We start from the raw sequence: 17,032 nt of genomic DNA on the forward strand, positions 1-17,032 counted from the left end.
TTGCTGTAAATTTGCATCGCATGAACAGAAAGAATGCAGAATTCCAGCATTTTTGTTTTTTTATACCGAGACTGAAACGTTGGTGTACTCAAAGTAAATGTCCATGATTCTTCCTCAAGCAACGATGGAGACAGAATTTGTGAAATTATTCAACAATGATTGCACGGTGCCATAAAACGCAGACGTTTCCATACCTCTTGCGGAGTCGAATCTTGAAATCTTGCATGAAGCAGAAATCTGAGAGCATGAGTAATAATTTAAGAGAGGATTTTGACAAAATAACCTGCAGTTTTCCTCCTGTCATGTGAAGTGTTACTATTATCATTGTGCTCTGAGCCCTCTCTGAATTTCTTGTTGATTCATTTTTTCAGAGGCACCCTCCTTTATCAAAGTTCCTTCCCCAGTGGTGGGCGTTAAAGGGAAAGACGCAAGCCTGTACTGTGAAATGTACGGCACACCACATTTGCAGGTGAGCTGGTACAAAGACAACAGGCCGTTGACGGAAAGCAGGAAGTACAAGATGGTGAGCGAGGGCAGCTCTGCCACACTTCACATCATGAGGCTGGAGCCAAATGACACCGGACTCTATGAGTGCAAAGTCTCAAACTGTGTGGGAAGTGAATCCTGCCGCACTACCATTAGCTTGAAAGGTCGGTTCACAATAACTGCTCATCTTTTTAAAGCCTGCTGCTCATTTTCTTACTATTCACCATCATTTAGATCCCCCAGTGTTTACCACCAAGCTGGTCGACCAGTCTGTGAAAATAGGCGAGCAACTTACACTGACAGCAGCTCTCAAAGGTTCTGAGCCATTGAGCGTGTCGTGGGTTCAGGACGAAGACCACATCCTGAGAGACGGTGACAACAGGAAGATTAGCTTTGAGCATAATGTGGTCACACTGGTGGTACCCAACGCAGATTCCACCACAGCTGGCAAGTATACCTGCCAGCTGAGGAATGACTCTGGAGTTGTGGAGTGCATTTCCCATGTGACAGTTTTAGGTTAGTTGTAATACAAACTATGACATCCCAACCAGCGACTGTATATATTTGTGCAGTACAGTACATTTCTTTTTACCCCCAGAACCCGCATCTATTGTGGAAAGCCCAGAGTCTTTGAATGTGCAGGCAGGAGAAAATCCAGTTCTCGAGGTCACTGTGTCCGGTTCACCTGAGCTAAAAATCAAGTGGTTTAAGGACAACAAAGAACTATTTTCCGGTGCCAAGTACCAGATGTCCTTCTCGAAGAAGGTTGCACACCTAAAGTTCCGTTCTGCTGAGAAAGCCGACGCTGGAGAGTACAAACTTGAAGTTACAAACCCAAATGGTTCTGCTTTGTGCACAATTAAACTCTCCGTTTCAGGTTAGTGGTTGCTCAAGCAGTCTTAGGAATTTATTTGAGCAAATCCTAGAAAACCTTTCTAACCTGTCTTTTTTTCTGGCGATAGATAAATTGATTCCTCCAAGTTTCATAAGAAAGCTGAGAGACACCCACCTTGTTGTGGGCAAACCCGGTGAGATGGAGTGTAAAGTCACTGGTTCAGCTCCTTTAACAACTTCCTGGTTCCACAATGGCCAGGAGATCACAAGTAGTTCCGACTACGATTTTAGCAGATCTGATAATAACTGCAAATTGAGAGTTCCAACGATCAAGGTGTCGGATTCTGGCAAATATACTTGCAAAGCTGTAAATGCTGTGGGAACCAGTGAAACAAGTGCTTCCATGCATGTTACAGGTCAGTGGGTACTAGACACTGCCTCAGAATGCAAATGAAAAGGTGATCTTACAGTCTTTGTGATTTGAACCTAGAACACCCTTCCTTTGTGGAAACGCCCAAAGCTCAAGATACACAACTGGGCAAAAGTGTGTCCTTCTCTGCTAAGGTGAAAGGCAGCGCCCCCCTCAGAGTCAAATGGTTCAGGGGCACTAAGGAAATGCAGCATGGGAGAGGGTGTGAGATTTCCCTCAAGGAGGATCTTGCTAAATTGGTTCTTCACAGAGTAGAACCATCCCATGAGGGAGAGTACACCTGCCAGGTCATAAACAATGCAGGGAAGGAAAGTTGCACTGTTTACCTCTTTGTCAAAGGTAGGACATGTTTGCTGTTTGCAGAACCACCTTCTAAACACACATGACTTATAATGGACTTGCTTCTTGCAGAGCCAGTTCGCTTTTTGAAAAAGCTGAGGGATGTTTTCTCTGAAAAGGGCAAGCCCCTGAGGCTTGAGGTAACGTTTGCTGGAACCCCCAAAGTAAATGTGACATGGAAGAAGGATGACATCCTCATCTGGGCCTCATATCAATACAATGTCATCACCACTACCAGTTCCTGTATTCTTGAGGTTCTTAACTCTGACAGGTTGGAAGCAGCAGGACAATACTCTTGCGAAATCAACAACGGAGTCGGAAGTGACAGATGTGATGCACAAGTGTCCATTCTAGGTATAAATATGCACGAGATAGGATATATCGGCATCTTTGATAAATGTTGTTTGCTCTCTAAACGCTAAACCATCCTTGTCACCTTAGAGCGACCCTATTTTGTTGAAAAGTTGGCGCCGGTTGAGGTTGCCCTGGGTTATCCGGTCACCCTCCAGTGCCAGATTGCAGGAACTCCTGACATCTCTGTAGCTTGGTTCAAAGCAGACGGGAAGCTGCGCCTGTCCAACAAGTGTGTGATGGACTTCACAAATGGTGTCGCCACTTTGAAACTGCTTGAAACAACCAAGTTTGAACAAAGCGAGTTCACCTGCAAAGCTGAAAACCGGGTGGGCTCGGCCTCTACCAGCTGCAATGTGACAGTGAAAGGTGACGCTCAATATTTTCCTCCTCCATGCTCTTTGATTTGGGAAAAAGAAAACTTGTTAACTTCGAATATATCACATCAAGAGATCATTCTGAGGTTTAGACTCGAGCTAGTAAGATATAAAGCTCTCAGAAATGTTTTTTTAAGCTATGCTAACAATATTAGCGCTGACAAAGAAGTAGCAGTAGAAGTGCATGAACGCATTACAATTTCCTAACATCATCATTGCTTCTCTCAGAACCCGTGCGTTTCATCAGAAAGTTGGAAGACACAACATTTACAGTCGGTCAACCACTCAAGCTAGCCTGCAAGTTCGTTGGAAGCCCGAGGGTCTTTGTCACATGGAAAAAGGACGGCAAATTTATTTGGGCATCCTATCAGTACAACGTTAAAACCACTGACTCAACCTGCATCCTGGAGATCCTCAACAGCGACAGGCCAGAGGCAGCGGGAATATACTCTTGTGAAATTTCCAATAGAGCGGGAAGTGATGTCTGCCAGGCTTGTGTCAGTTTAGGTAAAGGAACAGATTGACCTTGTCCAATCAACCGACTGCAACAACAGCCTCAGACTGTCTGCTTCATTGTCCTTGAATGCTTTCTCTAGTCCCTGCATGGCCTGCCAGCAAAATATGATTGGCACTAACACCCCCATTCAACACTTTTCTTCAGCACGCTTTGTGCAAATTGATTAGGCTTACACTTCTTTTATTGTCATTCAAATTTGAACTTTACAGTACAGATAAGGCAGCACGGTGGTACAGGGGTTAATGCGTCTGCCTCACAATACGAAGGTCCTGAGTAGTCCTGAGTTCAATCCCGGGCTTGGGATCTTTCTGTGTGGAGTTTGCATGTCCTCCCCGTGACTGCGTGGGTTCCCTCCAGGTACTCCGGCTTCCTCCCACCTCCAAAGTCATGCACCTGGGGATAGGTTGATTGGCAACACTAATTTGGCCCTAGTGTGTGAATGTGAGTGTGAATGTTGTCGGGCTATCTGTGTTGGGCCTGCGATGAGGTGGCGACTTGTCCAGGGTGTACCTCGCCTTCCACCCAATTGTAGCTGAGACAGGCTCCAGCATCCCCCGCGACCCCGAAGGGAATAAGCGGTAGAAAATGGATGGATGGATGGATACAGATAAGAACTACATTTTGTTGCATTAGCTTGTGCTAATGCAGGATAAAAGAATAATAAGGTGCAGTGTGTTTACATTTACAAAATAAGGTGCAGATATACAGAGATTACTGTACAGATAAATATATTGCACTTTTGCATATCCATCCACGTTTATGGATGTATGTTATATTGTCTTTATATTCCAGTAAGTTAATTCGTTTTTTAGGAGAATTGACGGGATTATTATGATGCGTTCAAGAGTCTTACGGACTGAGGGAAGAAGCTGTTACAGAACCTGGAGGTTCTGCCACCGAGCCTGCGGAACCTCTTTCCAGAATCCAGCAGTGAAAACAGTACTTGGTGGGTGTGGGGGGAGTCTCCACTGATTTTCTGAGCCCTGGTCAGGCAGCGGCTTTTTGCGATCTCCCGGGGAGGAGGAAGAGGAGTCCTGATGATCCTTTCCGCCGTCCTCACCACTCTCTGCAGAGACTTCCAGTCTGAGGCACTGCAGGCTCCAGTCCAGACACAGATGCAGTTGGTCAGTAGGCTCTCTATTTCTGATCCCTGGAATTTTAATCTTATGAGTGTACATATCCCGGTAGGGTATGTGGCATTGAAAAAGGATGGAAATCACATCCAAATATCTTGTCAGTATTGTCAAGACCGTAAACGACAGCTGCTTTAGGAGGTTCTCACAGGTAACAGAGAGGAAGCTGGCGGTAGAGACCATCCATCCATCTTCTTCCGCTTATCTGAGGTCAGGTCGCGGGGAAGCAGCCTAAGCAGGGAAGCCCAGACTTCCCTCTCCCCAGCCACTTCGTCCAGCTCCTCCCAGGGGATCCCGAGGCGTTCCCAGGCCAGCCGGGATATATAGTCTTCCCAACGTGTCCTGGGTCTTCCCCGTGGCCTCCTACCGGTCGGACGTGCCCTAAACACCTCCCTAGGGAGGCGTTCGGGTGGCATCCTGACCAGATGCCCGAACCACCTCATCTGGCTCCTCTCGATGTGGAGGAGCAGCGGCTTTACTTTGAGCTCCCCCCGGATGACAGAGCTTCTCACCCTATCTCTAAGGGAGAGCCCCGCCACCCGGCAGAGGAAACTCATTTCGGCCGCTTGTACCCGTGATCTTGTCCTTTCGGTCATGACCCAAAGCTCATGACCATAGGTGAGGATGGGAACGTAGATCGACCGGTAAATCGAGAGAGTTTTACCTTCCGGCTCAGCTCCTTCTTCACCACAACGGATCGATACAGCGTCCGCATTACTGAAGACGCCGCACTGATCCGCCTGTCGATCTCACGATCCACGCTTCCCTCACTCGTGAACAAGACTCCGAGGTATTTGAACTCCTCCACTTGGGGCAAGATCTCCTCCCCAACCCGGAGATGGCACTCCACCCTTTTCCGGGCGAGAACCATGGACTCGGACTTGGAGGTGCTGATTCCCATCCCAGTCGCTTCACACTCGGCTGCGAACCGATCCAGTGAGAGCTGAAGATCTTGGCCAGATGAAGCCATCAGGACCACATCATCTGCAAAAAGCAGAGACCTAATCCTGCAGCCACCAAACCAGATACCCTCAACGCCCTGACTGCGCCTAGAAATTCTGTCCATAAAGGTTATGAACAGAATCGGTGACTAAGGGCAGCCCTGGCGGAGACCAACCCTCACTGGAAACGGGTCCGACTTACTGCCAGCAATGCGGACCAAGCTCTGACACTGATTATACAGGGAGCGAACCGCCACAATAAGACAGTCCGATACCCCATACTCTCTGAGCACTCCCCACAGGACTTCCCGGGGTACACGGTCGAATGCCTTCTCCAAGTCCACAAAGCACATGTAGACTGGTTGGGCAAACTCCCATGCACCCTCAAGGACCCTGCCCAGAGTATAGAGCTGGTCCACAGTTCCACGACCAGGACGAAAACCACACTGTTCCTCCTGAATCCGAGGTTCAACTATCCGGCGTAGCCTTTTCTCCAGTACACCTGAATAGACCTTACCGGGAAGGCTGAGGAGTGTGATCCCACGATAGTTGGAACACACCCTCCGGTTCCCCTTCTTAAAGAGAGAAACCACCACCCCGGTCTGCCAATCCAGAGGTACAGCCGTAGAGACATGGATGACATTTCTCACTCAGGAATTGTGTGTTAAGTAATACACTTTATTAGCTTCAACAGCTGTAAAAAAAACAACTAATCAGAACATGCTCGCAAGATTTTGATCAGACAGTTTCACAATTTCTCATTGTCCAGTCGATATCTTAGAACCAATCATTTTGTCATAAGTGAAATACAACTTCGAGACCACCTGCATGCTTGAAGTTCTCAACAGTAACTGAAAAAAAGCGTGTGGACGATACACACCATGAAAGCTGTAAAGGCCTTACCAGTCATTCATCCAAACTACTCATGCACTTTGAGCAGCGTTCCCTCTCTCTCGAGCTAATCAGGGTCTCTCGCTTCTGTACTGCCTCACTTCTCTAAGAACCGACAGATGTTATGCTTTTAAATCAGTAACACACTAACAAGCATGTCCATCACATTCCCTTCTGAGATGTAGCTAACCAGCTGTTACTGTCTTTGCTGCTTGATGGTGATAATTTACTCTGGATTTTGGATCTCCTGATATATTTGTATTATTTTACCGTTATTGAGGGCATTACGTTTGGCGTCTCAAATGGTTTCACGTTCCAATGTAAAAACATTGCTTTGTCTTCACTCTTTTCCTCAATGACAGAGAGCACGCTTCCCCCAAGCTTCAGCAAGCGTCTGCCAGAGTCCTTGAAGGATGCGGTGGGTAAGACGGTCACCATGGAAACTTGGCTTTCTGGCTCCCAGCCCCTGAATGTCACCTGGTACAAGGACAACACAGAAGTCTGTGGGTCAGAAAAATATGATGTCACCTTTAAGAACAACATGGCCGTGTTGTGTGTCCGAGACTCCAATATCTCCGACTGCGGTGTCTACACCTGTGAGGCTTCCAATGAGGCTGGTAAAGCTTCCTGTCAGGCTTCTCTTACAATTTCAGGTATGACATTCTGTTCATTGACTTTCATTATGTTTATATGTTAGGTGTAAGGTCACGTAACATGAGCTAAGAAGCAAGTTGTCATGAATTGCATATATCCTGTCTAGAGATCCTAACTGTCATAAGCCAACATGGTTATTAGTTTCTAAGTCTGTAACATAGCAATAGCCAACCAACCCTACATTAGAAACTTGACTTTTGTCATTTTAAGGTCACAGAGTACCGATTAATCAAAGTTTATTTATACAACCCTTAATCACAAGTGTCTCAAAGGGCTGCACAAGCCACAACGACATCCTCGGCTCAGATCCCACATCAGAGCAAGAAAAAACTCAGCCAAGTGGGAACAATGAGAAACCCTGGAAGGGACCGCAGATGTGGGAACCACACATGGGTGACCGGTGCAATGGATGTCTAGTGGATTAAGTTAATAATGTGAGAGTCCAGTCCATAGTGGATCTAACATAATAGTGAGAGTCCAGTCCATAGTGGAGCCAGCAGGGGATCATCTTGAATGGAGACAGGTCAGCAGTGCAGCAACGTCCTCAACTGATGCACAGAGGAGTGGTCCACTCCGGGTCCCGACTTTGAACAGCTAGTGCTTCATCTGTGGTCACCTGATAACCTCTCCACGCAAGAGAGGGTGGCAGAGCAGAAAAGCGAGATGGCAGATCAACTGGTCTAAAAGGGGAGTCTATTTAAAGGCTAGAGTATACAAATTAGTTTTAAGATGGGACTGAAATGCTTCTACTTAGGTACAATCTGTAACAGTTACCGGTAGAACATTCCAGAGAACTGGAGCCCCAATAGAAAACGCTCTCTGGGAATCACTAATAAGTTGGAGTTCTTAGAACATAGATTTCTGTCCGGAACATATGGTACAACACAATCAGCAAGATAGGATGGTGCTAGACCGTGTAGTATTTTATACCTAAGTAGTAAAACCTTAAAGTCACATCTTAAGTGCACAGGAAGCCAGTGCAGGTGAGCCAGTAAAGACAGAGTAGAATATCCAACTGATAGAGAAAGAGTAAGTGCATCGGTTGGGGACGTCTCTGGGCTGCTGATCTGTCTCCGCTCGGGATGGTCTCCTGCTGGCCCCACCATGGACTGGACTCTCACTATTATGTTCGATCCACTATGGACTGGACTCTCACAATATTATGCTAGATCCACTTGACGTCCATTGCATCGGTCCAAGGTCCAAGGTTTCTCATTGTCCCATTGGGTTGAGTTTTTCCTTGCCCTGATGTGGGATCTGAACCGAGGATGTCGTTGTGGCTTGTGCAGCCCTTTGAGACACTTGTGATTTAGGGCTATAGAAGTAAACATTGATTGATTGATTGATTGATAAGCTGAGCTAGAAGATGCTAATGATGGAGAAGAAAGCGCCCTAACTCTGTTCTTACTAAGGTTCTTCATTGGCCCTTCCCCATGATGCCAATCCCCTTCATTTTCAGTTGTGGGCATCTGAGCTCAACGTCTACTAGAGATGCGCGGTTTGCGGGATAATCCGCGGGTCGGGCGGTTGAAATAAAAAAAAAAAAAAGATTTTATCCGCGGGTCGGGCGGTTGAAATAAAAAAAAAATAGATATTAAATAGATTCAGGCGGGTGGCAGTTAAACCAATTCGGGAATATATATACATAGTTAAATGTTGTTACCCACATACGAAAAACGAGCAGGCACCTGCAGCATATGCCACAACAGAAGAAGAAAAAAAAAAAAGATGGCAACGCCGGCAGCAAACGTGGTACGCGACAAACTAAAAAAGGGAATACCGTATTTTCCGCACTATAAGGCGCACCGGATTATTAGCCGCACCTTCAATGAATTACATATTTCATAACTTTGTCCACCAATAAGCCGCCCCGGATTATAAGCCGCGCCTACGCTGCGCTAAAGGGAATGTCAAAAAAACAGTCAGATAGTTCAGTCAAACTTTAATAATATATTGAAAACCAGCGTTCTAACAACTCTGTCCCAAAATGTACGCAAATGTGCAATCACAAACATAGTAAAATTCAAAATGGTGTAGAGCAATAGCAAAATAATGTTGCTCGAACGTTAATGTCACAACACACAAAATAAACATAGCGCTCACTTTCTGAAGTTATTCTTCATTCGTAAATCCTTCGAATTCTTCGTCTTCGGTGTCCGAATTGAAAAGTTGCGCAAGCGTGGTATCCAAAATGGCCGGTTCCGTCTCGTCGAAGTCATCGGAGTCAGTGTCGCTGTTGTTCTGTGAATCCTGCCTTCCGGAAAGCTCGGACCACAGTTGTGACCGAAATATCTGCCCAGGCATTTACGATCCACTGGCAAATGTTGGCGTATGTCGTCCGGCGCTGTCTGCCCGTCTTAGTGAAGGTGTGTTCGCCTTCGGAGCTGTGTGAAAAAAGCCACCCGGCCTCTTCGCGTAAACTTCCCTTAACTACTCGCTCATCTTTTCTTCATCCATCCATCCCTTCGAGTTAGCTTTTATGATGACGCCGGCTGGAAAGGTCTCTTTTGGCAAGGTCTTCCTTTTGAATATCACCATGGGTGGAAGTTAGCATGGCAAGCTAGAACCACAGTGAAGGATGACTTCTCATTCCCTGTGGTGCGAATATTCACCGTACGTGCTCCCGTTCCACAGTGCGGTTCACAGGAATATCAGTTGCTGTGAAATACGGTAGTAATCCGTGTGAGGATGGAGAGATTGCGTCTTTTTATGAACCGGATCCTTTTCGCTTAGTAGGAGCCATTTTGTGGTCTTTACAGATGTAAACAGGAAATGAAACGTACGGTGATATCCGCGCGTTTTTTCTTCTTCTTCCGGGGGCGGGCGGTAGCTTACAGTAGAAGAAGAAGCGCTTCCTGTTCTATGGGGGCGGGTGCTTACCTTGGCGGTTGCTTGCGTAGAAGAAGAAGCGCTTCCTGTTCTACCGGGAAAAAAGATGGCGGCTGTTTACCGAAGTTGCGAGATCGAAACTTTATGAAAATGAATCGTAATAAAGCGCACCGGGTTATAAGGCGCACTGTTAGCTTTTGAGAAAATTTGTGGTTTTTAGGTGCGCCTTATAGTGCGGAAAATACGGTACTAAAGACCAGGGGAAAAAAAGGCCAGAAAAGTTCAGCGTGGACTCGTTTTTATGAGGTTGTAAATCAGGATGATAGTAATGCTGGCTACGTGATTTGCAAGAGCTGCGACGCTGTTTATGTCTACGACAGTCACAAAACCGGGACATCTAACATGGTGCATCACATTTGTGCAAAACCCCGAACCTCCACAAACACCCTGAGCATGAGCAGTTTCGTCCGCCGTGGGCTTAGGGCCCCGCGGCCACCAGGGGGCCCCCAAAAGCAATTAACAAAAAAATATTATTTTTTATTTTTTGCATGTACTAGTCTGACTGATGATTTCTAAATGATCAAAGATATATTATTGTACAAAAACACAATTTTAGGTCAACATTTTTGCACATTGCTGTTTCAGGTTTTTGTTACCAAAAATAATAAAGTGAATCAGAATTAGCTTTATTGTCCAGTTATGTTTAACACACATGGAATTTAATTAACTTCAGTAGACTGCGCTCTCTTTGTACAAAGTAAACATTAAATATGAACAATTAACTAAAAATATAAACTAGTAATTAAAGACTAATATGTACAAGACTGATGAGACAAGATGACACTTTTACTGTAAATACAAAGCTTTATCACTTGGACTGTTCAACCCCAGGCCACTCTTGTAGCTGAATGTTTTCTACATTTTAAGATTAGGAACCATATGTGGCACTCTGGACATCATTCGTTCATTCATTGGTATTATTTATGTTCTTAACTGGGCCACCCCCATATCTTTATAAATGACATGTCATTTGTAAAGACATGCCAGGCTGACAATAGGATCATGTAAACAACACTGCCAGAGCCGCAATGAGTTTATATATTATTTATATATTATTGGCAGAAATAGAGGGCCCCAAAATCAAATTTTGCTTAGGGCCCCATGGAGGCTTGGGCCGGCACTGGCCGTGATCTCAGAAGAGTGCCACAGGATGTTAAAACAAGATAGAACGCAGCTGCCTGCAGCAGTTTGAGTGGCGCGAGCGCGCTTAGCGCGGCTCCCAGATGATTGCGCACTGGTGTGCGCCTGGGCCATGACAGCGTGGCACGCATTGAATGTCTCTGCTGCATTGGATCAGTCTCCTTTCTTTAACAGGCAAAAGCTTTATAACCTCACTAATACCTTGCATCGTCTATCAAATCAAATCAAATCAACTTTATTCATAAAGCACATTTAAAATTTACCACAGGGGTAGCCAAAGTGCTGTACAATGAGCAGGTTAAAAGATAAAACGAGTACCGAGCAAACACAACACAACACAAACAGAACACGATAAAAAATAAATAATTAAAATAGAATTAGTAAAAACATAAAAACAGGATCACAGCAGGTGTATTATGGGGCGCCATTGCAGGATGGATATCACTCAGTGTTAAAAGCCATGGAATAAAAGTATGTTTTTAAGAGAGATTTAAAAACAGGAAGAGAGGAGGCTTGTCTAACACTCAGGGGTAGGTCGTTCCAGAGCTTGGGAGCAGCAACGGCGAAAGCTCTGTCACCTCTAAGCTTCAGCCTTGTGTCAGGGACCGTCAACAGCAGCTGATCGGCTGATCTTAAGGATCGGGTGGGGCAGTAAGGCTGAAGGAGGTCGGAGAGATAGGTTGGCGCGAGGTTGTTTAGACATTTAAAAACAAATAAAAGGAGTTTAAAATGTATTCGGTAAGGCACAGGGAGCCAGTGAAGGGACGCTAAAATAGGGGTGATGTGCTCACGTCTGCGGGTCTGTGTTAGCAGACGAGCAGCAGAGTTCTGCACGAGCTGCAGGCGGGCGAGGGAGGCCTGGCTAATGCCAACATACAGGGCATTGCAGTAGTCAAGACGAGTCGAGATAAAAGCGTGGATTAATTTCTCAAGATCATGTCTTGATAGAAGCGGTTTCACTTTCGCTATTTGGCGTAATTGATAAAAGCTTTTTTGAACGACGCTGCTGATTTGTTTTTGGAATTTAAAATCTGAGTCAAACTTTACCCCCAGGTTTGTGACAGAGTCGCTGAGATACGGGGTCAGAGTGCCGAGGTCAACGTTGGGGGAGGGAGAGCGACTTGGACCGAACAACATAACTTCTGTTTTGTCTTCATTTAGGCTCAGGAAGTTAGCTGAAAGCCAGACTTTGATGTCGTGCAGGCAGTCAATAAGACGTTGAACCGTGTTATTTTGTGCCATGGGAAAATAAATCTGGCAATCATCGGCATAAAAATGAAATGCAATACTGTACTTCCTAAAAATAGAACCAAGGGGGAGAAGGTAAAGCGCAAATAAAATTGGGGCAAGGATTGAGCCCTGGGGGACCCCATGTGGTAAAGGAGCTGTGGACGACATAAAACTGTCTATCCATCCATCCATCCATCTTCTTCCGCTTATCCGAGGTCGGGTCGCGGGGGCAGCAGCCTAAGCAGGGAAGCCCAGACTTCCCTCTCCCCAGCCACTTCGTCCAGCTCCTCCCGGTGGATCCCGAGGCGTTCCCAGGCCAGCCGGGAGACATAGTCTTCCCAACGTGTCCTGGGTCTTCCCCGTGGCCTCCTACCGGTCGGACGTGCCCGAAACACCTCCCGAGGGAGGCGTTCGGGTGGCATCCTGACCAGATGCCCGAACCACCTCATCTGGCTCCTCTCGATATGGAGGAGCAGCGGCTTTACTTTGAGCTCCCCCCGGATGGCAGAGCTTCTCACCCTATCTCTAAGGGAGAGCCCCGCCACCCGGCGGAGGAAACTCATTTCGGCCGCTTGTACCCGTGATCTTGTCCTTTCGGTCATGACCCAAAGCTCATGACCATAGGTGAGGATGGGAACGTAGATCGACCGGTAAATCGAGAGCTTTGCCTTCTGGCTCAGCTCCTTCTTCACCACAACGGATCGATACAGCGTCCGCATTACTGAAGATGCCGCACCGATCCGCCTGTCGATCTCACGATCCACTCTTCCCTCACTCGTGAACAAGACGAGTGTGTAAAACTGTCTACTTTTACACAAAAACTCCTGTCGGTTAGGTACGACCGGAACCAGTTGAGGGCGGCGCCCTTAATGCCCACACAGTTCTCAAGACGAGTGATTAAGGTGGCGTGGTCGACGGTGTCGAACGCAGCAGACAGATCTAAAAGCACCAGGACAACATATTTACCAGAATCAGTGGACATATTGGATATATAACAACGGGCGGGTGCGGGCGGGTGCGGTTTTGATTAAATGTTAGTTCGGGTGGATGGCGGATGGTTGACGACTTTTGTGATGCGGTTGCGGATGAAATAATTGCCTATCCGCGCATCTCTAACGTCTACTATTCTTGTTTTCAGAAACGAGCAAGCCTCCTAAATTTGACGTCCTTTTGCAACCGGTGACACTGTGCGAAGGCGATAATCTGAAGCTGCAATGTCATGTTGCCGGCTCCCCCCCGCTCATCGTCCACTGGATGAAGGACAGAAGGGAGATCAAGTCCAGCGCAAGTACAAAGATCACATTTGTGAACGGGACAGCTTGTTTGGAAGTCAGCCAGTTGACTAAACCGGCTGCAGGAGATTACTTGTGCAAGGCCAGCAACGGCGCCGGCACCGACTTCTGCAAGGCCAGGGTCACCATCAAAGGTGCTTGGATGAATGGGTGGACACGCGTTTACTGTTGCCTCCTTCATGACCTTGTCAACAGAAATGATGACAATACTTATTGTGTGAATGCTCCATCACACAAAGGTTTTTTTTCTACACCAGAATTCATCTATTTATTGTGTGAATGTTCCAAAGCGTCTACAGATTTTGGCGCGCGCTACCTTCCTTCCACATTTTCACCTGATTTAAACCGTTCCCAACTTCAAACTGTTCAGCCTATTCACTAATCGTGGGCTTTCCCTTGACAAATTCCAAAAATTCCCAGATTTCCCAGAATTCGAGGTTTTCCGGGACATTTTTCCCATTCAAAATGAATCAGACATTTTTCAAACTGTCACCATTTCCACATTTTTCAACCGATTCAAACCATTCCACCTTCAACACTTTCCACCATTCTGGAAATTCACGCTATCATTTTTCCAAGTTAAAAAAAAAAGTCCAGGATTTTCCAGAATTCCTGCTTTTCCCAAGCCCTATATCCACCCTTTTTTCTGCCGACTACTCCTTCCTCCTTCGGGTTGGGGAGGAGACCCTGCCCCAAGTGGAGGAGTTCAAGTACCTCGGAGTCTTGTTCACGAGTGAGGGAAGAGTGGATGGTGAGATCGACAGGCGGATCGGTGCGGCGTCTTCAGTAATGCGGACGCTGTATCGATCCGTTGTGGTGAAGAAGGAGCTGAGCCGGAAGGCAAAGCTCTCAATTTACCGGTCGATCTACGTTCCCATCCTCACCTATGGTCATGAGCTTTGGGTTATGACCGAAAGGACAAGATCACGGGTACAAGCGACCTCTGGATTGGCAGACCGGGGTGGTGGTTCCTCTCTTTAAAAAGGGGAACCGGAGGGTGTGTTCTAACTATCGTGGGATCACACTCCTCAGCCTTCCCGGTAAGGTCTATTCAGGTGTACTGGAGAGGAGGCTACGCCGGATAGTCGAACCTCGGATTCAGGAGGAACAGTGTGGTTTTCGTCCTGGTCGTGGAACTGTGGACCAGCTCTATACTCTCGGCAGGGTCTTTGAGGGTGCATGGGAGTTTGCCCAACCAGTCTACATGTGCTTTGTGGACTTGGAGAAGGCATTCGACCGTGTCCCTCGGGAAGTCCTGTGGGGAGTGCTCAGAGAGTATGGGGTTTCGGACTGTCTGATTGTGGCGGTCCGCTCCCTGTATGATCAGTGTCAGAGCTTGGTTCGCATTGCTGGCAGTAAGTCGGACACGTTTCCGGTGAGGGTTGGACTCCGCCAAGGCTGCCCTTTGTCACCCATTCTGTTCATAACTTTTATGGACAGAATTTCTAGGCGCAGTCAAGGCGTTGAGGGGATCCGGTTTGGTGGCTGCAGGATTAGGTGAAGAAGGAGCTGAGCCGGAAGGCAAAGCTCTCAATTTACCGGTCGATCTACGTTCCCATCCTCACCTATGGTCATGAGCTTTGGGTTATGACCGAAAGGACAAGATCACGGGTACAAGCGGCCGAAATGAGTTTCCTCCGCCGGGTGGCGGGTCTCTCCCTTAGAGATAGGGTGAGAAGCTCTGTCATCCGGGGGGAGCTCAAAGTAAAGCCGCTGCTCCTCCACATCGAGAGGAGCCAGATGAGGTGGTTCGGGCATCTGGTCAGGATGCCACCCGATCGCCTCCCTCGGGAGGTGTTTAGGGCACGTCCGACCGGTAGGAGGCCACGGGGAAGACCCAGGACACGCTGGGAAGACTATGTCTCCCGGCTGGCCTGGGAACGCCTCGGGATCCCCCGGGAGGAGCTGGACGAAGTGGCTGGGGAGAGGGAAGTCTGGGCTTCCCTGCTTAGGCTGCTGCCCCCGCGACCCGACCTCGGATAAGCGGAAGAAGATGGATGGATGGATGGATACTCCTTCCACATTTTTTAACCCATTTCAACCGTTCCACTGTCAAAACATTCCTTTTAATTATGACAAAAAACAAAGTTGTTTTTTGAACTGGAAAAATTCTCGTTTTTTCCGAAATTCTGGGAATTCCGTAATACCATTTCTCAATTCAACATGTTGCTACTTCAACATTTCTGGACCGATTTGAAAAATGTAAACACCAACCATTCAGACCATTCATGTTTTTTTTTTGCCATTTTCCAAAATTGTCCCTTTTCTCGAAATTCACAATTTTGGGGGGAAATTCCCATTGAAATCAATGGGACATTCTTCAAAGTTCCACAATTCCCACATTTTTCATCTGATTCAAACCTTTCCAACTTCAAAATATTCAGCCCGTTTAGGAATTGTGTGCTCTACTTCAACAATTCGAAAAAAAATTCCCGGATTCCCATAATTCCTTTTTTTTTTTTCATTTTCCCCATTAAAAAAATAATTGTAAATGTTTCAAACTTCCACAATTCCCCCATTCTTCAACCCATTCAAACCATTCCACATTCAACACATTCAACTCATCCTGGACATTCAAACTATAATTTTTCCACATTCAACAAATTTCCAGGAATTCCCGTTTTTTTGTGACCTATTTCCACCCTTTTTAAGTTCCAGTACTTCTTTCACATTTTTCAATCCATTTCAACCGTTCCACCGTCAAAGCTCTCCTCATTGTCAGGACAAAAAAACAAATTGGTTAAGGAACTAGAAACAGTCCCGGTTTTTCCGAATTTCCAGGAATTCCATAATACCATTTCTCAATTAAAAAACTGTTACTACTTCAACATTTCTTCACTGATTTAAACAATTCCAACACCAACCAATTCAGAACATTCATGTTCCTAATCAGTTTTTTAAAAATCCCGCTTTTCCCGAAATTTCCAGGAAGTTCCCATTCAAATGAATGGGACATTTTTCCAAGTTGCACAATTCCCACATTTTTCAACCTATTCAAACCATTCCAAAATCAACACATTCCACTCATCCTGGACATTCAAACGAACACTTTCCCAAGTTCCAAACCTAATTCCGGTTTTCCTGGAAATTCAAGCTCTTCAACACTCAAACTATTCTTACATTCATACTACATTCTGTCAGCATTTCAGTTCAACTTCAGCATTGGAGCATTCACATTCAATTCCTTCAGGAATTGCCTCATCTACTTACTGTTTTGATACTCACCTCAGTTACTTCTTTTAGAAAAAGATACCAAGTTGGCCCCCGCCGCTACGGCTCCTGCCCCCGCCACCACGACTCCCGGCCCAGCTGCCACGGCTCCCACCCCCGCTGCCACGGCTCCTGCTCCTGTGAAACACCTTGACAACCTTTTCTTCATTGAAGAACCAAAGAACGTTTCTGTCACAGAGAGTAAGTTGATTCAAAGGTTCTGAAACCAGTAGAGAGACTTGAGGTTTGAAGGAGGGTCTTTTGTGCCTATATTAAGGTCTTTGTCCTCAGAATGCTTGCTATAGAATTGAGGTGATG

The 17,032-nt window shown here is 46.4% G+C and overlaps 1 protein-coding gene across 1 annotated transcript in view; it reads left to right on the top strand.

Annotated features, from left to right (window-relative positions):
- LOC133614011 (titin-like) overlaps positions 1-17,032 on the top strand; it is a 254,475-nt gene that overhangs the window by 58,387 nt on the left and 179,056 nt on the right. The window contains 13 exon segments of the mRNA XM_072914563.1: positions 372-650; positions 721-1,002; positions 1,085-1,363; positions 1,449-1,736; positions 1,811-2,089; positions 2,162-2,443; positions 2,531-2,809; positions 3,046-3,324; positions 3,903-3,912; positions 6,666-6,952; positions 13,351-13,638; positions 14,460-14,471; positions 16,814-16,915. Coding sequence (XP_072770664.1) covers positions 372-650; positions 721-1,002; positions 1,085-1,363; positions 1,449-1,736; positions 1,811-2,089; positions 2,162-2,443; positions 2,531-2,809; positions 3,046-3,324; positions 3,903-3,912; positions 6,666-6,952; positions 13,351-13,638; positions 14,460-14,471; positions 16,814-16,915 — 2,946 coding nt within the window.

Source organism: Nerophis lumbriciformis, linkage group LG13 (assembly GCF_033978685.3).
Source record: "Nerophis lumbriciformis linkage group LG13, RoL_Nlum_v2.1, whole genome shotgun sequence".
NCBI classification, from domain to species: Eukaryota; Metazoa; Chordata; class Actinopteri; order Syngnathiformes; family Syngnathidae; genus Nerophis; species Nerophis lumbriciformis.